General features: G+C 41.2%; 1 protein-coding gene across 2 annotated transcripts in view; it reads right to left on the bottom strand.

Moving 5' to 3' along the window:
• Positions 1-11,567: 11,567 nt before the first annotated feature.
• The window catches only part of PTPRG (protein tyrosine phosphatase receptor type G), a 765,748-nt gene continuing 750,902 nt past the window's right edge, over positions 11,568-26,413 (bottom strand). For both annotated transcript variants that reach the window (XM_068983186.1, XM_068983185.1), the window contains 2 exons: positions 13,042-13,177; positions 11,568-12,486 (listed from right to left, as the gene is read on the bottom strand). In XM_068983186.1, coding sequence (XP_068839287.1) covers positions 12,340-12,486; positions 13,042-13,177 — 283 coding nt within the window. In that variant the 3' untranslated portion in view covers positions 11,568-12,339. The remainder of the gene's footprint in view (positions 12,487-13,041; positions 13,178-26,413) is intronic.

The raw sequence follows: 26,413 nt of genomic DNA on the forward strand, positions 1-26,413 counted from the left end.
ATGCAGGGTAAACAGTGCTACAGTGAACCACGGGGAGCACGTGTCCATTCATATTATGGTTTCTCATCAAGTGGAGGCCCAGGAGTGAAAATGCCAGGGCCTGAGATCGCCCAATTTAAAGTATTTTAAGGAACCTCCATAGTGTCCTTTTTCCTGGCTGTTACCAATTTACGTTCCTAAAAATAGGTTAGGAGGGTTCAGTTTCCCCATTCCTTCTCCCACTTTTACTGCCTGTAGACATTCCGAGGATGCCCATTCTGAGCAGTGGGAGTTGATAACCTCATGTTAGTTCTGATTTGCCATTCTTTAATAATTAGCAGTTAGAGCATCCTCTCCTCTGGGTTTTTTGTTTGTTTTTCAAAGAGAGAGAGGGACACAGGGGTAATGGAGACAAAGACAGGGTGTGTTACAGTTGACCCCTTGAGATTGGTGTCTTAAGTCTTACCCTGTTTTGAGTTGCTTTCTGGTTAGCAAACCCAGGCTATTGCCTGAGGGCAGGTGTCCTTTCCAGCCCCACAGGCCTCGTGAGTTTGAATTGCCCACAAGCTGCTGTATTCAAATTGTAGTTACATGAAATGGCCACAGGGCGGCAGCACTTCTTCATGCCCCGCTTGGGTTCCTCATGCATCTGGAGCCCTTGAGAAAGTCTCCGTGCAGAGCTGTAGATGAGAGTGGAATATGCCAGGGCTGGGGAGACTTGGAGACCAGGTGTCATTTCAGAGCTCTCCCTGCCCATGGGGTCCATCATTTTTTAAAGTGCCCTAGGCATGGATGTGCTCCTGGAGGGCTCACCAGAATCTAAAGATTGGGGTCCCGTCAGAGGAACCAGTCACTCCAGACCCAAGGGGCCTCCTTTGCTGGCACGTCCTCTGCAGCTCCCTCAGGCCAACCCAGCACCGCCCTGAGGCTCGAGGCTGCTCAGGATCCAGGGGTGTGCAAGCAGTCCAGGTCACCCAGCCTGAGGAGAATACTGCTGGCCTTTAAAAATTGTTCAGTTCAGTTGCTCAGTCGTGTCTGACTCTTTGCGACCCCATGACTCGCAGCACGCCAGGCCTCCCTGTCCATCACCAACTCCCGGAGTTCACTCAGACTCATGTCCATCGAGTCCGTGATGCCATCCAGCCATCTCATCCTCTGTCGTCCCCTTCTCCTCCTGCCCCCAATCCCTCCCAGCATCAGAATCTTTTCCAATGAGTCAACTCCTCGCATGAGGTCACCAAAGTATTGGAGTTTCAGCTTTAGCATCAGTCCTTCCAAAGAACACCCAGGACTGATCTCCGTTAGGATGGACTGGTTGGATCTCCTTGCAGTCCATAGGACTCTCAAGAGTCTTCTCCAACACCACAGTTCAAAAGCATCAATTCTTTGGCGCTCAGCTTTCTTCACAGTCCAACTCTCATATCTGTACATGACTACTGGAAAAACCATAGCCTTGACTAGATGGACCTTTGTTGGCAAAGTAATGTCTCGGCTTTTTAATATGCTGTCTAGGTTGGTCATAACTTTACTTCCAAGGAGCAAGCGTCTTTTTTGAGGCTGCAGTCACCATTTGCAGTGGTTTTGGAGCCCAGAAAAATAAAGTCAGCTGCTGTTTCCACTGTTTCCCCATCTATTTCCCATGAAGTGATGGGACCAGATGCCATGATCTTCGTTTTCTGAATGTTGAGCTTTAAGCCAACTTTTTCACTCTCCTCTTTCACCTTCATCAAGAGACTCTTTAGTTCCTCTTCACTTTCTGCCATAAGGGTAGTGCTAAGGGTGGTGCATATCTGAGGTTATTGATATTTCTCCTGGCAATCTTGATTCCAGCTTGTGCTTCCTGCAGCCCAGCGTTTCTCTTGATGTACTCTGCATAGAAGTTAAATAAGCAGGGTGACAATATACAGCCTTGACGTACTCCTTTTCCTATTTGGAACCAGTCTGTTGTTCTGTGTCCAGTTCTAACTATTGCTTCCTGACCTGCATACAGGTTTCTGAAGAGGCAGGTCAGGTGGTCTGGTATTCCCATCTCTTTCAGAATTTTCCACAGTTTATTGTGATCCACACAGTTGAAGGCTTTGGCATAGTCAGTAAACAGAAGTAGATGTATTTCTGACGGTCTCTTGCTTTTTCCATGATCCAGCAGATGTTGGCAGTTGGATCTCTGGTTCCTCTGCCTTTTCGAAAACCAGCTTGAACATCTGGAAGTTCATGGTTCATGTATTGCTGAAGCCTGGCCTGGAGAATTTTGAGCATTACTTTACTAGCATGTGAGATGAGTACAATTGTGTGGTAGTTTGAGCATTCTTTGACATTGCCTTTCTTTGGGACTGGAATGTAAACTGACCTTTTCCAGTCCTGTGGCCACTGCTGAGTTTTCCAAATGTGCTGGCATATTGAGTGCAGCACTTTCACAGCATCATCTTTCAGGATTTGAAATAGCTCAACTGGAATGCCATCACCTCCACTAGCTTTGTTCGTAGTGATGCTTCCTAAGGCCCACTTGACTTCACATTCCAGGATGTCTGGCTCTAGGTGAGTGATCACACCATCGTGATTATCTTGGTCGTGAAGCTCTTTTCTGTACAGTTCTTCTGTGTATTCTTGCCACCTCTTCTTAATATCTTCTGCTTCTGTTAGGTCCATCCCATTTCTGTCCTTTATCGAGCCCATCTTTGCATGAAATGTTCCCTTGGTATCTCTAATTTTCTTGAAGAGATCTCTCGTCTTTCCCATTCTATTGTTTTCCTCTATTTCTTTGTATTGATCGCTGAGGAAGGCTTTCTTATCTCTCCTTGCTATTCTTTGGAGCTCTGCATTCAAATGAGTATATCTTTCCTTTTTGCCTTTCTTCTTTTCTCAGCTATTAGTAAATCCTCCCCAGACAGCCATTTTGCTTTTTTGCATTTCTTTTTCTCGGGATGGTCTTGCTCCCTGCCTCCTGTACAGTGTCACGAACCTCCGTCCATAGTTCATCAGGCAGTCTGTCTATCAGATCTAGGCCCTTACATCTGTTTCTCACCGCAGGCCGTTTCTCACTTTCGCCTGCGGCACGCTCTGCGGTGTATATGTGCCCCACCTCTTCACGCATCCTTTTGTTGGTGCTTTGTTTAGCTTCAGCATCCTGGCTATTGTGAACGGTGCTGCAGGGAAAATTGGTGGTACATGTATTTTTTGTGTGTGGGGGCTTCCCAGGTGGTGCTCGTGGTGAAGAACCTGCCTGCCCGTGCAGGAGACATAAAAGATGTGGGTTTGATCCCTGGGTCGGGAAGATCCCCCGGAGGAGGGCGTGGTGGTCCACTCCAGTATTCCTGCCTGGAGAATCCCATGGACAGAGGGGCCTGGCGGGCTGCAGTCCATGGCATCACAAGGAGCCGGATATGACTGAAGGGACTAGCAGGCAGCGTGTATTTTTTTGTAAGTATGGTTTTCTTCGAATATCTGCCCCCAGGTGGTATGATAGAGTCATGTGATAGGTCAGTTTGCAATTTTTAAAGGAACATCCATAGTATTCTGTGTTTTGGCTGTTCCCAATTTACGTTAAGACTTTGTAGGATCTGTTTCTTCCTCCAAACTTTCTGTAGCATTTATTGTTCACAGAATTTCTGATGATGGCCATTCTGATCCTTGTTAGGTGAATACATCAGTGCAGTTTCATGCGTGTGTTTGTAGTAATCAGTGATACTGAGCGTTTTCTCATATACTTCTTGGCCGTTATGTCTTCTCTGGATGAATGTGTTTGGGTCTTCTGCCTGTATTTTTGGGGGATTGTTTTTTTCGGTGTTGAGCTGTATGATCTCTTTGTGAATTTTCAAGATTAACCCCATTTTCATTGCTTGTTTGCAAATACTTTCTCTTATTCTGAGGCTTGTCTTTTTGTCCTGATGATGGTTTCCTTTGCTGTGCAGCAGGTTTTAAGTTTCCTTAGGTCCCGTTTGTTTATGTTTATTTTTATTTTCTTTACTGTGGGAGGTGTGTTTAAAAAAAGATCTTTTGTCCATTAAAATTCCTGGGATAATTCTTGAAAGTCTGGGGATGGTTTTAGAAAAGCATGGCCTGGGTGCTCTCATGTCCGCACCCACAGAAAGTATTGAAAAAGCAAGAGTAAAACTGCCAATAGCACATGCTTTTTCTAGTCGGGAACAGTTGATTACTGGTTTGGTTAAAACTTAGAAGTAACGAATCCTATGCAACTTGTTGCAGTAGCCCAACAAAAAATACAGTTCAAATATATATTTTTTAATATAGTTCAAATATTCTTAAGCACTGTTGAGAGTTTTGTCCCACCAAAAGGTGTCTTGAGAAACAATCAATCCTACTAAGTTCATTTTAATTTTGCATGGTTATTATGCATCTTTCTATGAAAAATGGTGTTTCATACCCAATATCCTATTGTAACAGCTCATCTCATATTATTTTTAGAAGTTCAATTTTGAGACATAAGTAATTGGATATGTGTTTTTAATTCAGTTTTTTCATGGAATTCAAGTGTATTTAATACTGAAATCAGATTTAAAGTGTTGTGAATAAAATTATAAACTCTCAAGACTTTTAAAATTAAAGCATGAGGCATCAATATTTTTTTAATTTCTTAGAATTATTTCCCAGACTGTCTTCCCTCCAGGAGGATATATTCATATAAGAGAGAACTTAGGTTGAACAGTATGAGATGTTCTCTTCAGTGAGATAGAAAGTAATCTTTTTTTCCCTGATAACCTTTTTGTGAAGTTCTAAAGTTGCAGAAAAATACAGAGATTAAAAAATCTTCCCTATCAGCTTCTCTGAATTATCAGATAGTAACAATTCCAGTTTTTATTCATATGTGTTTGTGTGTATATATATTAATGACATATATATATATGTATACATGTGAACAGAAAGAGGTAAAGTTGTACTTTTAAAACAATTACAGTGAAATATGCCAAGAGGTCAAATACACTCATTATGTATTCTAATTATTTATTCCTATTTATTCAGTAGAGCTTTGGCAGAGGGACAGATTATCTTGTATATATAATCAGATACTCTGGAATAATGTGGTTTATAGGCTTTAAGAATCTGGTAAAGAGAAAGGAAAGGCCTCTAATTTATGGTCACCCCTTCACAGTAGGATCGTCAGAGGCTGCATAGGTCTGGGGTGAGGAGACACGATGGTTGATGATGACAGTGATAAACTGAAAGCAGTGGGGAGTTAAGAAGATAAAAAAGGAATTACCACTAAGTATACTCATGTGTAGGCCTGAGGGTTGAGGGAGGGCAGTGTCACCAGAGGTGGAGACAGCATTCATTTTTTTAAATAGTGCCACACAGTAATCTGCCCTTGGTGTTGGAGGTTAACAAATACGAAGCTTTTGGCGTCACTCTTCTGAAATTACAAAGCTTGTTCCTAAGAAAACAGTAAACTTCCTTGGAATGGAGATTTCAGCCATTAGAGGCTGAGACACTCGGGCTTGGGCATCGTGACCATCTATCTGTTCTGCCACTCCCGATTCTGGACGTAGGCTGTGTGGGTCATGCGCGCCGTCCAGTTCTGTCCGCATTATCCCTCTTGGATCTGGTTTGAAGTGCTCAGCTTCCTTACCAGTGAAGGTAATTCCTCACCACTACTGTTAGTTGGGTAAGCAAAGGTAGTTGACTTTGTATTTCATGGTTGAAGAAAGGTCTGCTAAGCAATTTTTTAAAATTAAAGCAAACTTATAGGCTAGGTATGTAAGTTAGTATTCACTGACTTTCTCAAGAACTTCTCATTCACTCCTTGTAGCAGTCCTGCGAGGAAAACATCCGTTTCTCTTTTTCAGTTCAGTTCAGTCGCTCAGTCGTGTCTGAGTCTTTGCAACCCCATGGACTGCAGCACGCCAGGCTTCCCTGTCCATCACCAACTCCCGGAGCTTAAACTCATGTCCATCGAGTTGGTGATGCCATCCAACCATCTCATTCTCTGTTATCCCCTTCTCCTCCTGCCTTCAATCTTTCTCAGCATCAGGGTCTTTTCAAATGAGTCAGCTCTTCCCATCAGGTGGCCAAAGTATTGGAGTTTCAGCTTCAACATCAGTCCTTCCAATGAATATTCAGGACTGACTTCCTTTAGGATGGACTGGTTGGATCTCCTTGCAGTCCAAGGGACTCTCAAGAGTCTTCTCCAACATGCCAGTTCAAACACAGTTGTTAGATCCTAATAAACTGTGGCCAAACTTCATGATCCCAAAAGTCAGTTTTACCTTGTTGGTTCTTGATTTCTAGTTCCTATCATTTTCTAGTACCTTTATGTTATTTCACCAAAACAGGCAGAAATGTAAAAACAGTACTTTTAATTCTGTCTGTGAATCCAGGCTTGGTTAGTAGTGACTGGTTTCTAAATCTTCATGTGCTCAACAGTCTAACCTGTTTGAAAATGGGGTTTTGAACCAGTGGCTTTTGCACTCGTTTCTTTGCCCCATTCTTTGTAACAAAAAAGAAGTTTTCTTGTCTTGGTTTATTTCCTTTGAAAGCCATGGAGTAGAGAATAGATTTGCTAATTATTTTGAACAGTCATACCTCCTGCCTCTTTGCCCCTTGCTGGCTTCCTAGTATTTTAATGATGGAAGACCAGTATAAATCCTTCTGCTGCTCCTTTTGGTTGATGGTTTACCAGCCTGAGGCAGACGATGGTCTGAAAATTCATGGGCAGCTGCTCGGAGGATCCAGGCAAGGTAGACTGGTGATGGGCAGGTCGACGTGGTGGGACAGGCGGAGACTGTGGTGAACTGGAGAGAACACGCCTCACCTGAAGGGGCGACAACTCCTCCTCTGCAGGTCTTGACGCCCAAGTGAGAACAGGAGCCTGGGATTTCAACCATGCACGTTTTCTAAAAGAGCTTGAAATCTGAATCTTACTGTAAAAGTTTTCACTTTTTAGATGTTAGAAACTAATAACTGTGATAAAGATGATGGCCTCAATATGTGGAGGGAATATGATCTACAGGTCAACAATTTGTGACCACTCATGTACTCTGTGATAGAGAGGATTGAGTCCCTGTGGGTGTTTGAGGAAGACCAGGCTTCCCAGGTGGCGCTAGTGGGAAAGAATCCACCTGCCAGTGCTGGAGATGCAGGAGATGGGGGTTTGATCCCTTGGCCGGGAAGATCCCCTGGAGAAGGAAATGGCGACCCACTTTGGTGTCCTTGGTTGGAAAATCCCATGGACTGGCAGGCTGCAGGTCCATAGCGTCAGAGAGTCAGACATGATGGGGCAACTGAGCACACAGACAAAGGGTTACAGCAGTAGAGTTCCATTCTTTTGTACTGAGGGGTTGAAGTAGGTACAAGAAGGATTAATATGCTGTTTGTCAAATTCCCAGTTACTTTTGGAGAGTGAACTATCAGTTCTTTATCTTGCTGGAAAGAAAAATTGGAGCCACAGCGATGAGTTGAATTCCTGTAGTGCTGCTCAAAGTTCAGAGAATGGTGGACCCAAGCTGCCCAGTTGGCGACTTGTGTTTGGAGATGGCAAAATGTCGCTCAGTAGAAGGAGTTACAGGATCTTATGTATGTATTTCATAGATCCTCCCAAAGTCTTGCCAACAAATGTCTCTCACTCTACAAAGTAAATATTTAGAGGGAGGAGTTGCTCCAAATCTATTTGATACACTGGATAAGACAATAATTCTACTTATAATTTAGCAGGAGGTTCATAAAGTGAGCACAGTTTCATCTGACATGCCGGTGAAATAATAGTTTACTCTTTAAAGGAGGAAGAACTCAGAAAAGACATTTCTGTGGTTTTCTGCCTCTGTGAAGATGACTCCTAATAATGATTTACTACCATGAAAACTAAGACCAAGGGTCTGTGTGTATAAACGTGACCCATTAAAAGAAACGAGTAATCTGATATTATTGGATGTAGGTATTTTCTTAGAAATGCTCAGCACTAATGAATACATCAAAAACCATACTTTATTTTATGTATAGCAATACAATTTACATATTAAATAACACTATAATAGAATGATTTGATATACTTTTAAACAGAAGAAAAAAGGGAAAAATTTCAGGTTACAAAACCCCTCCCCCCGAACAAATTAAAAAAAACAAAAACAGCACTTTATCCAAATGGGTCAATGCAACAAATGTATTCAGTGTGACTAATTATGTCTAATTCCTATTGCACAAACGGTCAATGAAATTAAAAAAGAAAACCCAACTGTCACAATCACTGCCTCAAAGAAATAACACATGTTGGATTCTTTTGGAATGCAAAGATGGTTCTTGCTACTTCAATACACAGAAAGTTGAATTCACATATCCACCACAAAGGAAAAAAAAAAAAAAAACTATGACAGAATTGAAACTAGAAAAAAATTAGCTTTATATGAAAATATAAAATTCTATGATTATATACCATAGATACAAAGTTCCCAGAAGATGCTTATCCAAGCAACAAAATATTTACAGTTTTAATGATTTTCGCTATTTCAAAATGAAGTGAAAGAAACATGAATCCATCCACACAAAGGCTGAATTTTTTTTTTCTTTTTTTAAGAAACGATGGCTACTTGCTAGTTTCAAATGTCCTAACAAAAAAGGAGTCACTACCCCAAATGTTGGAGAGTTGCGACACTTTATAAAATCGTTTGTCTCCTTTTCTGGAGATGTTTTATTTCTTAAAACTCAAGATTATTTTTCTTGAAATTAATTATCCTCTGTAGAAAATGCTTCCCTTTGCAAATATTTAACAAAAATACTAAAAACAGTTTAACAGCTAAGACAAAGTAGAGGCCAAATACCATTCTTACAACTCCTTCCAGTTTGTCGCATGCCTTCTTTCTAGAGATAAGTGAAGCCAAAATTGTATGTTAGATGGCAGCTATGGGCAAGCGCAAAGGGGCAAGTGAGATTACAGCTGTTTCAAAAAAAAAAAGCAGGCATTTTCCCTTCATATAAAAATTCACTGGCACCATTTGAACATAAACTTTAGGACTTGGAGTTGGAAATGTATTTTCCAGTATAACTTGCTAGATTCTTAAGACAAACTACGTTTTTGATTATTATTTCCTAAATTATGATGAGTTTGGGTTTCTTTAACATTTTTTTGCTTACAATTAGTATGTGTCTTTGGTAAATTGGTATCTATATTTTAAGTTTTAAATACAGTATATATGCGTTTAAGAAAATTCATAACAAGGCAGTTGTGCTGTCATTATAAAATAATTAAGGTTATCTGTTGATTTTGATATGTCACTCTGGGCTAACACCTACAGCCTCCAGACCCTAAATGCCATAAACATCTCTGACCTTGCTGGACTTTTCAATTTGAAATCGACTCTGAAAGCTCCAAGGCATAAAAATTAGGAAAAGTGATTCACCTCATCTTAATCATCTTGAATTTCAGAAGGAAACTTTCTTTTAAAGTATGAAAGTATTGTGACTTTCAGATGCAGGAAAGTTCTCGGCGCAGTGAGGTGTGTTTTCTCTGATGTCCAGCATGGCCACGTGTCCTGACCTTTGCAGTTCATTTTGAATGTGTGCCTTCTGCTTACCTAGAACTCATACACTCTAAAAGCTTATTTTTATAGCAGCACACAGTAATTTGCAGTAGCTATTTCCTTTCCTCCTGAGTGCATGGGCTAATAACCTTGTTATTTAGTTAAGCAATGTGCTTCTGTCTCAAAGAAAACACCATCTTTGAAACTCTTTGCCTCTGCAAAGATACAAGCGTATATTTGCCAATGCCATATGAAGAATAATAGGATACACTCTACAGTCAAAGGGAGGAACTGCTGACTATAACTATCCTCCACAAAGTGTGTTTGGACCATTTTGGCAAGATGGGCAAACCGCAATTGCTTGTGATTCAGTGGGTTAGCGTTTGTAGACTGGTTCAGGCCCACTACAGACACTCGAATGCTCACAGAGAAATTCTAAGCCATCCTTGTGACGTTTCTGTTTTATCTCCAACCTATTTCTCTCTCTTATCATGATTTTGATACCCATGGAAGAGACGGTCACAGAATTGGAGGGTATGAATGTCCATGAATTGGGCCCTCTGTAATAGCACAGAAAGTGAAGCACAGGGAAGCCTGGCGGGCTGCATTCTACGGGGTTACGAAGTGTCGGACACGACCGTGACTCAACAATAGCACAGAAGGGAATACTTGCCACGTGTCCTGAAAAAATTAGAGGGACCACAAGCCCCAACCTGCATGTTGCTTCTGAAAGTCAGGTCCACTGTGCCATCCACTGAGGAGAGTCAGCTCATGTCAACACTCTACCGCTAAAGTGAGCTCCGTAATGGACTAATGACCTAGCTCTTGCCATGCGGAGGTGAAACCGTGCTGAAATCTTCCCCTTCCTGGTCTCCCTCAGCCAGCCCGTGGCGGTAGTGTTGGTGAGGTCACGATTCTCCCTCAAGTGTTAGGAAGAGGCTCCGCACGTCACCTCTGATGGGAGTGGAGGGACGGTGAACGAGTCTGTGTTCTCCACCACTCACGGTTGGGCTCTCCTGTGCACATTTTCTCAAGCAAGCGCTCACAGTCCGTGAATAGTGGACTACCCTGTGTGGCTCAATCTGTGCGATGAGAAGATGAGATGAATCCTGGCAAGTTATGTTGTTTATGAAAACTTGGTTGACCTGGCCCGTGTGTTAGAAATCCCAGGCCAGGAGGCCTCAGCAGCTTTGGTCCTTTGAGCTCTGCTCTGACAAACTTCATAGAAAATCAACTCAGGACAAACAGAGTCTCCGTGCTGCTTATCACGGACGTTTTAATGCCTAGCCAGAAAGTATGGTCACAGCCAGTGTGACCTGTTGGTTGATGTTTATTGACATAAAAAAATTAACCAAAACCCTTTTCCTCTTCCCAGGCTCAGTCCTGGTGATGGCTTAACTTCTGACAGAAGTCACCCGTCAAAAGCAAATATGCACCAGAAGAAACAGATCTCAGTAAGTAGCTTATCTTTCTAACTTGCTGAACTGAAATTTCTTGTGAATGCTCCTGATTTCCCCATGATGGATGGCAGGGTGAATGTGGCTCTGGGAAATTGCCTCCTTGGGCTCTGTGTCCCTATGAGCAGTCTCTTTTACTGAAGTGACCTGTTTTTGAGGCTAAAATACACAAAAGCATACAAAGCTGTCTCCTACTGTTAAGAACTCTTTGAAAATGTCACTGTTAACCTGTCACTCAAGATTCTAATTCTCTCTCCCAATTTCAGATTTCTCCATGTGGAGGAACCTAGATAGTCCCAAGACTTTTTGCTAATTAATAAATACAATATTTTCAGTTAAAGTAGAAGAATACATGTAGTTAACGAGCTTTATCATGAAATATTTGGCCAAAAAGAAAGGAAAGAAAAGAATGTAAGAATGTTAACTCTATAGGTAGTTTTTATTAGATTGCTATATGAGTAATAGGAATATTAGGACTACTTTCAAAATTATACACCTGCCAAGATTTGCATTATTCCACCTGCCAAGAGGTATGAAATTATAAACCATGAGGCATTAATGAAGACTCACTAAAGGATTTCATAACTGGAGTTACGTAAAATACTGCCATCTCTCTTTTGTAAAAGATGGCCCTGATTTGGGGGGCAGGGATGTAACTATTTCAGAGAGTCAAATGGAAATAACACACACTGTCCACATAGCTACTGTGAAAACTGTAATACAGAGATATCCTTTATTTTGACACAGTTGGGCATTTTTTAAAGCTAGGAATATAACTTTGAAACTAGGAAGTGATGTTCACATCAGATGACTCTTCAACCTTCTTGTTTCTTAATGGACACCTTCACCATCACAAATGGGACTCTCTCAAGGCCATGACATGGACAGGCCTTCAGAGTAGCCCCCCCGCCGCTATTCTTTAAAAGAAAACAGCGCTCATCCACTCCATTAAAACCCAGAAGGCATACAGAAGTACTGAGCAGTGCCTTAAAAAATAGGAGAGGATAGAGGAAAAGGACAGCATTGCCTGCTAGGAGGATGCAGCTGCTTTAGCAAGAGTAATAATTAAAAAAAAAAAAAATCAAGAGTCACTGTCATAACAAAGACCTTCACTATACTGAATTAAAAAGTAGCATGTATGGTGTCGTGGAATGTCACGTCAGGGTTTGCTGTAGTATCAGATTATAGGCAGTAACACTGATCAGATAGTGCAAACTAGGTAAAACCGCGTTTCACTGTGGGAAATGAACAGAGGTGCAAATGCTCAGTAGGATACCATTAAGACATAAAATGGCAAAAAATAAATATCAAAACTTTTATCAGTGTAAAAAAGTAACTGGGTTATCATATAACCTAGACCTAGAGTCTGGCAAAAAAAAGGCCTCAAGAAAGTTCTCAGTCTTCAGAAGGTTTACAAATGAAGCACTCTTTCACGATTCCAGTCACACCAGCGACTCCATGCTCTCGGCAGGGTCCGACTCGTCCGCAGTGAGAGCGGCGCCATTTCTGTCCACTGTCATGGGGCCATTTCCATTCTCTTTAGTGCTGACCAAGCTGAGCATCGCTTTGTAGACAAACTGGTACTGTTCCTGGAAAACGAGAGGAAGATGGTTTTGGAGCCGAAGAACAGCTTCATCTCATTTCATTGCAGGTAAAAGTACTGATTAAAAATCTAACTGAAAAATACACTAGAGACATGGGAATATATGTCTATGCTCCTGAAGAAACTTACAAAATCATCTGTGGAATCTGTTATGATCAAAACCGACACCTGGTTTGTGTCCTTTGCATCTCTTACCTTGGAATGGTCCACTAAGATAATAAGAAATCTGTACTTTATCTTCAGAAAACACGACATACTCTAGAAAGCAGAGTTTGTTTGCTCAGCACTTCTTGTGGGCCAGAGAATCCTTTATTGCAGAGGGCCATCTCAGGTGTTGTGGTATGTTTAACAGTGTCCCTGGGCTCCACTCACTTAACCCCATCCCCAGTGGTGATCATAAAAAGGGTCTCCGACATTGCCCAACATCCCCTAGGGGGCAAAATTACTCCACCCTCACCCCCGTTGAGAACTACTGTTGTACAGGGTGAGGCTGAGTTTCAACTGATGTTGTACAGGTTTTGCAAAGAAGCACAGTACTTACAATGTCTGTAAATACTCCAGGCCTCATCAGATTGATCATTTTTGCAACCTGGAAAACATCCACGGCATTTTCATTCTCCAGTTGCTGGGACAAGGTGGTAAGAGCACACAGCATTCCTGCTGAAACCGCGCCATACCTTGGGGGCAACAAAAGAAAAAGCTATTGCAGAATCACTAAAAGACTGAATATACTGGAATGAAGTCACCATCACGTATTTCTGTAGACGCTAGGGAGCCTGTATTGATACCTATTCTAGAACACAAAAATGAATGAAATGCTGACAAGAGATTTTAAGGTTAGCATAAAGGTGACACTTGTTCATAACGTGGCCTCTTTTGAGACTGGTTTATCAGTTGTTTCACTTGATGTCTAATTTGAAAAGTTCAAAATTAGACTTGCGAGGGCAATAAGATTTGACGTGAGGGAGGAGTTGGGTGATATGATAGGAAAAATAATATGAGGATTTTAACTGGAGGCTATGAGATAAGTAGAAAGAGGCAAAAAGCTCTGGAAAAAAAATTATTTTTTAAATTCCAAATGGCTAAACTGAACTTTCAGAATCTGAATAAAAATGGAAATCTATGGCCCAAAAGGCAGTCAGAAAATTTTCACATTGAGTTTCATATTTAGTAATTATTTCTGGCATGGAAGTGGAACTTTCCAAGTATGACCACCTTCTATAAAATTCTTGGAAAAATATGTTTCTGTTTGCTTCACACACAGGCACGAAAAAGGCTTAGAAAGGGTAGCAGGTCTTTTCATCAGGCCATTTCAAAATGCTTTCTTGACCCCGGTATTTAAGACATATTCTCCTACAATTTCCTACCTCATTACATTTAATTGTTGAATTCATTGGAATCTTATTCTTGTTTTGATGTAAGGCAGGGGTCTCATTTTAGTCATTTTTCCAACAGATAACCACTGGTGCCAGCATGTTATAGTGAACAGTCTCCTCTTTCCTCATCGATTTAGGCTGCCTTTTTAATAATTTGCCAAATTCTCATATACACAGGCCTAGTTCTGAACTCTCTGGTTTGGCCCTTTAATCTGCTTGTCTGTTTTTTGATACTGTATTTCCCCACAGTTGCTTAAATTCCCTTAGGTTTTTAGTAGTCTTGACACTTGATGAAGCAGGTTTATACAATAGTCTTGGCTGCTAGCAGTACAGTTACTGTTTCACTTTTAGGGCTTCAGACGTATGTATTCGCATTTTTCACTTGTACACTCATTTCCACGTCTACCCTCCTACCTCATCCCATTCTACCTTATATTAACTGATACTGGACTGTCAAGGAATATACACAGTTGTTGGGATTTTGGTTAGGCTGCACTGAATATCTTAAGTAGATCTGAGGAAATAAACCTCTTTTTGAGCTTTTCTGTTCATGAAGATATCTTTCTTTCCATTTGCTCAGGTCTTTTATAGTTTTCCATTAGATTTTACAGTTTTCTGCATATTGTTGTTTAGTTGCTAAGTCGTGTCTGACTCTTTTGGGACCCCATGGATTATAGTTGACCAGGCTCTTCCATCCGTGGGATTCTCCAGGCAAGAATACTGCCATTTCCTTCTTCAGGGGATCTTTCTGACCCAGCGATCAAACCCCCGTCTCTGGTGTCGCCTACACTGGCAGGCAGGTTCTTTACCACTGAGCCACCAGGAAAGTCCAGTTTTCTGTATAGTCTTCCCCAATGTCATTTTAGGGTGATTCCTAGGTAGTTCCTGTTATTCCAAAGAATGGCCTCTCTTTAGGACATCAGTGTTTGGTTTCAGTGGCTATATATAGGGAAGTTATTGATTTTTCCACATGTTGAACTTGTATTCAGCCACGTAGAACTTTTTTTTAAGTTCTAATAATCTGTAGATTCTAGAACTTTTTTTAAGTTCTAACAATCTGTGGATTCTCCAGGTTAGTTGGCTACACCATCATCCGCCAATAATGCCAATTATGTCTTTCTTTTATACCTCTTACATCTTTTGCTTTTACTGCATTGGATAGGATATCAATAGTCTTCCATTCTGACACTGTGAAGAGTTACCATATTGTGTTATGGTAAAGCATCTACTTAATATTAAATAAAAGTATTTCTATAGGCATCTGAGAAATAACATTTAACAAGTTAAAGAGAATGCTTTTGACTTTAAGTTTGCTTAAGAGTGTTTTCTTTTGGGGATGGGGATAATGAATGCGTGTCATTTTATTGTATGTTTTCAAACATCTATAAAAAAAGTTCCTAAAGTCCTGAATTCACTGAGAACAGTTTTTTGGTACCATTTAACTAGCTCTGTATTTCTGGGAGAAATCTTTTTAAATGATGTATGTAATTCTTTCAATATAACACACTGGGTTTTATTTGACAGCATTTTCTTCAGATCTTTGTACCTGTATTCAAGTAAGTAACAATGGCTTACACTGTTCCCTTCCATTCTGGTGTTAGCTTTGTCTGTTTTCTTAATCAAGGTGACATGTGTGCTACAAGTGTAGCCTGGTCAAAACGCAGTGGGCCTAGACAGGTTGAAAACTGTAAATACCAGGCTTGTAAGTACTTTACATGTGCCAATGATTTTAATCCTCAGAAAAATCCAGGTACTATTAGCATCCCCATTTTGAGGTTGAATAAACAATGTACATCCAGGTAAGTAACTGGGGTCATAGCTTGGGAGACGAGATTTTTTTTGCTGCAGCTGATACACATTGGGGGCTCAGATCAGAGACTGGTAAGTACCATATGTTCCCTGAGTATCGTTTATTATGGTTAGGTAGGCTTAACAATTTATTGGTATAGCACTATAAATAGTTTAAAATGTTTATTTCATTTCTTTTAAAACATTTATACGATTTTTAACCTGTTAGCAAAATACAAAGTATAGTAACCCTCATGGCTCTGTCACTAAACTACAACAATCATCAGCTTGCAGCTGCTTGCGTTTCGTGCCTATTTCCGCCACATGTGTTTTGAAGCAAACCCCAGATTTTTTATCCATTAATAAATCTGTGTAAAATTTCAAAAGATATGGACTTTAAAAATAAACATCATCTTATCACAGTTAACAATTTTTAAAACATTTGAGGATTACAGGTTAAGTGGGAGACTATTTTTCCTTCCCCAATGGTAAATTATGCCTTCTCCGCTTTTTTCACCATTTTCCAGAGTTGTATCTCTTGTTAATAAAATTTAAGCAATAAAGTTGATCTGCTTCCCAGGTGGCTCAGATGGTAAAGCATCTGCCTGCATTGCGGGAGACCCAGGTTTGATCCTTGGGTCAGGAAGATCCCCTGGAGAAGGAAATGGCAACCCACTCCAGTACTCTTGCCTGGAAAATTCCATGGATGGAGGAGTCTGGTGGGCTACAGTCCATGGGGCAGCAGAGAGTCGGGCATGACTTCACTTTCACTTTCATCCTTGCCTCCATTTCATTACTATTTGTTCTTCTTAGTACATTTTGTGGATTTATTTAGTTCTTTTTCTGGGTTCTCCAGTTGAAAGCTTAGTTGTTCTTTTTTTTAATATTTTCTCCAATATATGGATATATATATGTATATATAGATACATACATTTTTTTCCCCCTCTGAGTGTGTATCCTGTTAGGTTTTGAAAGTAACTATCAGAGCCTCTGTGTTACAAATTGGTCATCAATTTGACTCCATGGTCAATGTGGGGCAGTACTGAGTCTGAGTAATGGACCGTAGCCTGGATCCTTATTCCAGCTTAAAGGGACAACTACTACTGTAAGTTCAAAATCCAATGAAGTTTAAATGTGACTCATCATCTGAAGAGACTCGCAGTGATGGTCGAGGTGTTTAAGCAGTCTTTACACCCCCCCAGTCTGAACTACTAGTAGCTCCTCAACTATATACGGCGTTTCTTCCACTGTCCCTGCTTTTGTCTTTCTCGCCCCTATACTTGGAATGTCCTTCTCTTGGGTACAGACTTTAACATTTATGTATTTAATTTAGAAGTGTTTACATTAAAAAAATAGAACTTTAGAAATATAGTTGACTTATAATGTTACAATCTCTGCTGTATAGCAACGTGACTCAGTTCAACACATGTATACATTCTTTTTTTTTCTACTCTTTTCCATGAGAGTTTATGCCAGAAAGCCCCCTGTGCAATATACAATAGGACCATGTGGTTTATCTGTCCTCTGTATAATAGGTTGCATCCACAGACCCCAAGCTCCCCATCTACCCCCCCACGCCCCTTCTCCCGCTTCGCGAGCACACGTCTGACCTCTGTATGTGTGAGTCTGCTTCTGCTTTGCAGGTAGGTGCATCTGCGCCGTATTTTAAATCCCACAGATAAGTGATGCCATATGGTATCTGTCTTTCTCTGACTCACTTCACTTAGTATGATGTTCTCTAGGTCCATCCATCTTGCTGCAATGACACTGTTTCACTCTTTTTAATGCAGGCGTAGTATTCCACTGTGGATGTGTCCCACTTTATCCATCCCTCTGTTGATGGGGGCACATACCGTTATAGGCCACTACTGGACCAGCCTTGTTAACTGTGGTTTTCAGATCTTTTCTCTGAATGTTACTATTCTTTGTATCCTTGTATCCTGATAATTCATTTTAATATCTCATCCCTTTATTCAGTTATTACAGACTCTTCAGGCCATGATTTTTTCTCAGCTTTTTTTCTTCCTCTTTCGTCTCTCTCTCCATAGATCGTCCCTTAGATCGATGTCAGAACTTCTGTATCTGACTTCCATATCTGAGTCTAATTGCAGTTTTGTCCATTCTACTACTAGCCCGTCTCTTATCCTTTCCATTTATTAGCCTCTAATTTGTTCCAATTTCATAATCAGTGTTTCTGATTCATTTCATTAAATCTTTTGAATGATGACTGCTCTCTTAACTCTGATTCACTGTATTATTTTTTCTTGTTCATTATGCTGTCTTTCTTCAGATTCTAAAATGAACTGAGTTTACCTTCTCATTGTAGCATGGCTAGGATTTCCCACCTCCTCCACCCCAATCATTTGTATTAATGTTTTTCAACATTTAACCTTTTAATCTCTGCTTAATTTGTTCTAGTGAAACTGTTAGGATCTTTTTTCCTTCTCCCTTTCAAGCTAACCTTAGCCATCAGTTAGGAAAGTCAGGTATTACGTGCTTTATTATGCACTGTGCGCTCCATGTGGGATTACTCTGCCCTTTGCCTGGGTTGTCTTTCCTTAATACTTAGCCACTCTTCAATAAGTATCTAAATAAAAGGAAAGTCCTACAAAATAAGACTTTAAACATGACTAGAAACTAGGTCAAATCAAATCAAATGCACAGATACTTTGAAGTATCAGTCTTGAAAGACTGAAAAAGGCCATTCTCTTTTAGAAGTTTAGGAATTCAGCAGGATTAAAGGAGGTTTGTCAAGTCTCATGTATTTGCACTTCACATTACAGAGACCTGGTGGAAAAGTGACACAGGTAATTTATAACTTAGCTAATACAAGAATAGTATATAAATTCACTGGTTTGGTAGTTTGCCACTTTCTTAAAGGGCCCCCTTGAGAGTAACAGTGCTTTAACTCTTAGCTGTTACAATGTATTCTCATCTTCCTCTGTCAATGCTTCAAACAATTAAAAGCAATTTCCCAATATACAGTAATATTTTTAAGTGGCTCTGTCTATATTCATTTGAAGAGACACTGGGGTTCCTTCTATCATCAGTATGTATAATACCTATGGCCTTTTGCCACTTAATTACACTTTTTACTACTTCATATAATTATTGCTGAAAGCAACTACTTCATATAATTACCATTATTGTTGTTTTTTGCTTATGCGATGTTTTAAAAATCATAACCGAGATGGCAATGCAGGGGTAAAAACCCTGTCACTATGAAGGAAGTGAAGCTTCCTTTCAAAATCATTACGGCAGGAAGGAAAACAGAGTTAAAGCTTGAATATACATTAATCCTGGAATAATGGCAACTCAAGCCTGTAAGACTTTTGGAAGTGGATGAGAAAATAAAGGCAAGTTATTCTGACTGGTGTGACACAGTTATTCTAACTGTGCCTTTGATTTGCATTTCTCTAATAATGAGCGGTGCTGAGCATCTTTCCATGTGTCTGCTGGTCATCTGTGTGTCTCCTTTGAGAAATGTCTGTTTAGGTCTTCTCCCACTTTTTGTCTGGGTTGTTTGTTTTAGGATGTTGAGCTGCATGAGCTGTGTGTATATTGGAGACTAATCCCTAGTTGGTTACAGAGTTGCAAGTATTTTCTCCCATTCTGGGGGCTGTCTTTTTGTTGTCTGTGGTTTCCTTTGTTTGTGGAAAAGCTTTTGAGTTTAATTAGGTCTCATGTGTTTCTTATTTCCATTATATAGGAGATGGATCAAAACAGATACTGCTGTGACTTACGTCAGGGTTGTTCTGAGTGGTGGTCTATGTTTTCTTCTAAGAACTTCACAGAGTCTGGTCTTGCCTTTAGGTTTTTAATTCATTCAGAGTTATTTTTGTGTATGGTGTTAGCCGGTGTTCAGCTGCTCAGTCATGTCCGACTCTTTGTGACCCATGGGCTGGAGCAGCCAGGCTTCCCTGTCCTTCACTGTCTCCCAGAGTTTGTTCAGACTCATGTCCATCGAGTCGGTGATGTCATCCAACCATCTCGTCCTCTATCGTTCCCTCCTTCTCCTGCCTTCAATCGTTCCCAGCACCAGGGTCTTTTCAAATGAGTTGGCTCTTTGCATCAGGTGGCCAAAGTATTGGAGCTTCAGCATCAGTCCTTCCAAAGAATATTCAGGGTTGGTTACCTTTAGGATTGACTGGTTTGATCTTGTAGTGAAAGGGACTCTCGAGAGTCTACTCCAAAACCACAGTTCAAAAGCATCACTACTTTGGTGCTCAGCCTTCTTTATGGTCCAGCTGTCACATTTACACATGACTGTTTCTTTTCTCAGCTATTTGTAAACCTCTTCAGACAACCATTTTGCCTTTTTGCATTTCTTTTTCTTGGGAAAGGTTTTGATCACTACCTCCTGTACAATGTTACGAACCTCTGTCCATGGTTCTTCTGGCAATTTGTCAGATCTAATCCCTTGATTCTATTTGTCACTTCCACTGTATAATCATTGGGTTTCCCTGGTAGCTCACCTGTAAAGAATCCACCTGCAATGCAGGAGCCCCGAGTTTGATCCCTGGGTCAGGAAGATCCCCTGGAGAAGGGATAGGCTACCCACTCCAGTATTCTGGCCTGGAGAATTCCATGGACTGTACAGTTCATGGAGTTGCGAAGTTCGACATGACTGAGCAACTTTCACTTTTTCAATGTCTAATCTTAAGAGATTTGATTTAGGTCAGACCTGAATGGCCTAGTGGTTTTCCTTATGTTCTTCAATTTGAGTCTGAATTTGGCAATAAGGAGTTCATAATCTGAGCCACAGTCAGTTCCCGGTCTTGTTTTTGCTGACTGTATACAGTTTCTCCATCTTTCGCTGCAAAGAATATAATCAGTCTGATTTTGGTACTGACCATTTGGTGATGTCTGTGTGTATGGTGTTAGAGAATGCTCTGATTTCATTCTTTTAAATGTAGGTGTCCAGTTTTCCCAGCACCACTTAGTGAAGAGACTGTTTTTGCTCCATTGTATATTCTTGCCTCCTTTGTTGTAGGCTAACTGACCTTAAGTGCATGGGTTTATTTCTGGACTTTGTATCCTGTTCCATTGGTCTGTATTTCTGTCGCTTGTAGTATAGTCTGAAGTCAGGAAGCCTGATTCCTCCAGCTTCTTTTTTCTTTATCAGGCTTGCTTTGGTTATTTGGAATCTTCTGTGTTTCCATACAAATTAAAAACTCTCGTGTTCTAGTTCTATGAAAATGCCATTAGTAATCTGATAGGGAGTCACCGAATCTGTAGATTAACCTGGGTGGTATATTTTAACACGTTCTTGGATTGGAAGCATCGATATTGTTATCCCTCTCCATCTGTTGCTATTGTCTTTAAGTTCTTTCTTAATAGTTTTCAGAGTGCAGGCCTTTCGCCTCCTTCAGTTCAGTTGCTCAGTCGTGTCTGACTCTTTGCGACCCCATGAATCGCAGCACACCAGGCCTCCCTGTCCATCACCAACTCCCGGAGTTCACTCAGACTCACGTCCATCGAGTCGGTGATGCCATCCAGCCATCTCATCCTCTGTCGTCCCCTTCTCCTCCTGCCCCCAATCCCTCCCAGCATCAGAGTCTTTTCCAGTGAGTCAACTCTTCACATGAGGTGTCCAAAGTATTGGAGTTTCAGCTTTAGCATCATCAGTCCTTCCAATGAACACCCAGGACTGATCTCCGTTAGGATGGACTGGTTGGATCTCCTTGCAGTCCAAGGGACTCTCAAGAGTCTTCTCCAATGCCACAGTTCAAAAGCATCAATTCTTCAGCACTCAGCTTTCTTCACGGTCCAACTCTCACATCCATACATGACCACCGGAAAAACCATAGCCTTGAGTAGACGGACCTTTGTTGGCAAAGTAATGTCTCTGCTTTTCAATATGCTATGTAGGTTGGTCATAACTTTCCTTCCAAGGAGTGAGTGAAAGTGAAGTTGCTCAGTCGTGTCTGACTCTCTGCAACCCCATGGACTGGAGCCTACCAGGCTCTTCCATCCATGAGATTTTCCAGGTGAGAATATTGGAGTGGGTTGCCATTTCCTTCTCCAGGGGATCTTCCTGACCCCAGGATTGAACCCAGGTCTCCCACAATGCAAGCAGATGTTTATCCTCTGAGCCACCCCAAGGAGTGTCTTTTAATTTCATGGCTACAGTCACCATCTCCAGTGATTTTGGAGCCCCAAAAAATAAAGTCTGACACTGTTTCCCTATCTATTTGCCATGAAGTGATGGGACCAGATGCCATGATCTTCGTTTTCTGAATGGTGAGCTTTAGGCCAACTTTTTCGCTCTCCTCTTTCACTTTCATCAAGAGGCTTTTTAGTTCCCCTTCACTTTCTGCCATAAGGGTAGTGTCATCTGCATATCTGAGGTTATTGATATTTCTCCTGGCAATCTTGATTCCAGCTTGTGCTTCCTCAAGCCCAGTGTTTCTCAGGATGTACTCTGCATATAAGTTACATAAGCAGGGTGACAATATACAGCCTTGACGTACTCCTTCTCCTATTTGGAACCAGTCTGTTGTTCCATGTTCAGTTCTAACTGTTGCTTCCTGACCTACATATAGGTTTCTCAAGAGGCAGGTCAGGTGGTCTGGTGTTCCCATCTCTTTCAGAGTTTTCCAAGTTTATTGTGATCCACACAGTCAAAGGCTTTGGCATAGTCAATAAAGCAGAAATAGATGTTTTTCTGGAACACTCTTGCTTTTTCCATGATCCAGCGGATGGTGGCAGTTGGATCTCTGGTTCCTCTGCGTTTTCTAAAACCAGCTTGAACATCTGGAAGTTCACAGTTCAGGTATTGCTGAAGTCTGGCTTGGAGAATTTTGAGCATTACTTTACTGGTGTGAGAGATGAGTGCAGTTGTGCGGTAGTTTGAATATCCTTTGGCATTGCCTTTCTTTTGGATTGGAATGAAAACTGACCTTTTCCAGTCCTGTGGCCACTGCTGAGTTTTCCAAATTTGCTGGCATATTGAGTGCAGCACTTTTAAGAATCATCTTTCAGGATTTGAAAGAGCTCAACTGGAATTCCATCACCTCCACTGGCTTTGTTTGTAGTGATGCTTTCTAAGGCCCACTTGACTTCACATTCCAGGATGTCTGGCTCTAGATGAGTGATACCACCATTGTGATTATCTTGGTCATGAAGATCTTTTTTGTACAGTTCTTCTGTGTATTCTTGCCACCTCTTCTTAATATCTTCTGCTTCCATTAGGTTATCTTCTGCTTCTGTCAGGTCCATACCATTTCTGTCCTTTATTGAGCCCATCTTTGCATGAAATGTTCCCTTGGTATCTCTAACTTTCTTGAAGAGATCTCTAGTCTTCCCCATTCTGTTGTTTTCCTCTATTTCTTTGCAGTGATCGCTGAGGAAGGCTTTCTTATCTCTCCTTGCTATTCTTTGGAACTCTGCATTCAAATGGGTATATCTTTCCTTTTCTCCTTTGCTTTTCGCCTTTCTTCTTCTTTTCTCAGCTATTAGTAAGTCCTCCCCAGACAGCCATTTTGCTTTTTTGCATTTCATTTCCATGGGGATGGTCTTGATCCCTGTCTCCTGTACAATGTCACGAACCTCATTCCATAGTTCATCAGGCACTCTATCAATCACATCTAGTCACTTAAATTTGCCTCCTTAGGTAGGTTTATTCCTAGGTATTTTATTCTTTTTAATTTGATGGTAAACAGAATTGTTTCTTTAACTGGAAATGCTTTACTGGTAATAATTTTTGAGCAAGGGGGTCCTATGTTTTCACCTTATCATGGACCTTACACATTAGTAGCTGGTTCTGGCTCTGATCCTTGCTAACCAGATACATGTGCACACAGGCCCTAGGACCTACCTTTGCAGCCCTGATTTCCTCACACAGGAAGAGTGGATCCTAAAATTACTCCCCTCATGGGGTGATTTTGAGGATTAAAAGAAGGACTCAATTAGTTCTAACTTGAGGGGGGTGTCTTTACAACAGCTGGTTCAGAAAGCAGTCCATATATTTCAGAAGCATTTGCTATAGACCATCTCAGGTCAAAATTAACAATTATTGAAAACCCCCTAAAAGAGCTTTTTCTTATTTGGCTGTTAGCTATCAGTCTTTACTGTATCAGACATTAGAGCTGAGAAAACATTGAAACACACCACCATGCAAGCACACATTCCCTTCGCTGTCAGAGTGGGGATGTCACCTGGGTCAGGTCACTCTGAGAAACTCCTCTGTACACTCAAGACAGAATAAGAGTGAACAAGGCTACCAGTATCTTCGTATTATTCTGAAAACTGTTGTGCCTGCCTGGATCACCTGGAAGGTGATCCAAGAGACCATCCCGCTGCCCTTCCTAATCAGGGACCCTCAGATCCCACTCTGAGAACTGCTGAATGAAAGCAGCCCACTCTGGCATGCAACAGGGTGGTAGATTCACACAAGAAACCAGCCTTTTGGTTCTGTAAGTGAAGGTCTAAGCTACTACTGTCTCATAAAACGGTGTAAGAACCATGACTGTGTTCCACACTCTTCTTAGGAAAATAGGCTCTGTGTTTACCATTTGACAGTAATGATACAGATCAGCCTCTGGATAGGACTGTCATGAGCAGAACATAGGAAGCTGAGAACAAAATGGTTTGCCTTTAACCTATGCCTGGGCTCAAACTGAACGAGTGTACTTTTCGTTGAGGAAGTTTTACCCCTAAAGATCGTTTTATCTAGAAACTCCATTCACCTGGCACACAGCTGTGAGGACCAGGCAGAGAGCACAGAGTTTGTGCGCTAGAAGTTAACTCTCGGTCAGTGGAAGCAGCCAGGCCTTTCCAAGCCTCCCCCCACCTATTTTTTGACAGAGTTTTTAAAACTTTGTAAATTGGCTTTATAGTCCACAGATAAATGTAAGCAGGTAAAATAACAATAACCAAAACAAAAACAAGGCTCTCCGGGCAAAGTTCATATATAAGCACATATCCTGAATAATGGGTAAGTCATCCTAACTTGAAACACGGTACCAACTCATATCAGTATTTTTCTACTGCCCACTGTGTGTCAGGCATGGGACTTCACTCTATGGAGAATGGGACAAATGAGTTCACACTGCTGGTCTCTGCAGTGTGGGGCTGACAGTCATGTAAACAAGCGCTGAGAAGCGGATCTGATAAACAGGAATGGCACTGGTAAAGATGTGTTGTCTGTGAATGATCACCTCTGGGATGAATTAGAGACAGTTTCAAAGAGCGTGCCTTTTGAGGTGTGTGTTGAATGAGAAGACAGGAGGACTGGGATGATAGCTGGGGCAGAGTAGACTTCAACCAGGCTGCAGAAGGATTTGGAAAGTGTACTGAAAGCCTGCGAAGCATCTGCAAGCTCTGGGGCCCAATGATACATGGAAGTGAGGAGGCACAAAGAAGGACTTTGATGTCTTTCTGGTTTGTACAACTAAGTGGATGGGAGCAGGACGGGAGGCTGAGTTTGGACCTACAGATACTAGACTTGAGGTGTCTGTAGGCTAGCAGGAAGGGATATTTAGAGGTGCAAAAGGTAAGATGGAAACTGAAAGGTAACTGGCATTCAGAGTGATGTACTAGAGCTAGCAACTACTTAAAAACTTCAAATTTGCTCAAGTAATGTAGAAAAATAATTTTAATGGACTCACTTCTCTCTTAAAGATGGTGGGTAAATGAATGAACACTTGATCGTTAGGGGCTTTTCATCCAGCTCACCTACGTAACATGTGAAGATGCACTAGTGTAGGATTAACTTGCTCTTTTCTTATTTAGACCTAAGAACAAGCTGTATCTGATTAAGTCCAGAGGTAACATATACAGCATGTAGTGTAAAATGAAAATCACTGCCTAAGACAATCCACCCCAAAGCTGTATATAGATGAATGAATCAAACAGTTCTGTTAAAATTGTACTTTCTTTCCCCTTTCTCCGTTCTCTAATATAAGATCAGCTGCATTCCTGAGTTAAGGGGAGATCCTTGGAGTACTATTAGTACCGCAAAATCCACAACAAAACCAGGCAGGCAGCAACATTAGAATTTGGCCTGAATTGCTAAAAGCTGGTAAAATCCAGAAGGTATTTGAAAAGCTAACCCAGATTAGTGGGGAGGAGGGAGACTCTAGAAGCAGTCCTCACTTTCTGCTATAACTGCATATCCTACAGTTGCTTAGACTAGGAGCAGGTACCTAGTTATTCTGAAGCCGTCTGTGTCATTTAAACACTACTGCTGGTTGTCACATTTCCAGGGATCTTACTTACTGGTGGTGGTTTAGTTGCTAACTTGTGTCCAACTCTTGGGACACCATAGACTGTAGCCTCTTAGTTCTTCTTAATCTAATTAAGAGGCAGGCTAACATTCTGAAATAGTCACTGTTTTAAAAAGACCATCAGACTCCTTGGAAGGAGCCAGTCATGTGGCTTGCTTCAAACTGGTGACAGTACTGACCTCCGCCAGAAGTCTCATTTCCTCTGACCGCAACAGTTCAAAGCAAAGGCTTATTTTATAAGCTTCACTGTGAAATATATTAGTATCTACTCTAGCAGAGGGGGTGGTAATTTAATAGTAAATGCCTAACAACGTGCTGACTAAGGAAGCTACCTACCGTGGAACCTGGGCTAGAGGCTTGTGAGATTTGAAACCATCTGCCACTGTCTGGCAGGTCAAGTCCCAGCTATGAAGTCTGACTCCAGATATTCACACACCATTAGGTATATCTAGGACCCTGTCCCTCTCATTAAAGTGAGAGTATGCGGGGTCTGAACTCCATTCAGACACCTAGCAGCTTT

Source organism: Capricornis sumatraensis, chromosome 10 (assembly GCF_032405125.1).
Source record: "Capricornis sumatraensis isolate serow.1 chromosome 10, serow.2, whole genome shotgun sequence".
NCBI lineage: Eukaryota > Metazoa > Chordata > Mammalia > Artiodactyla > Bovidae > Capricornis > Capricornis sumatraensis.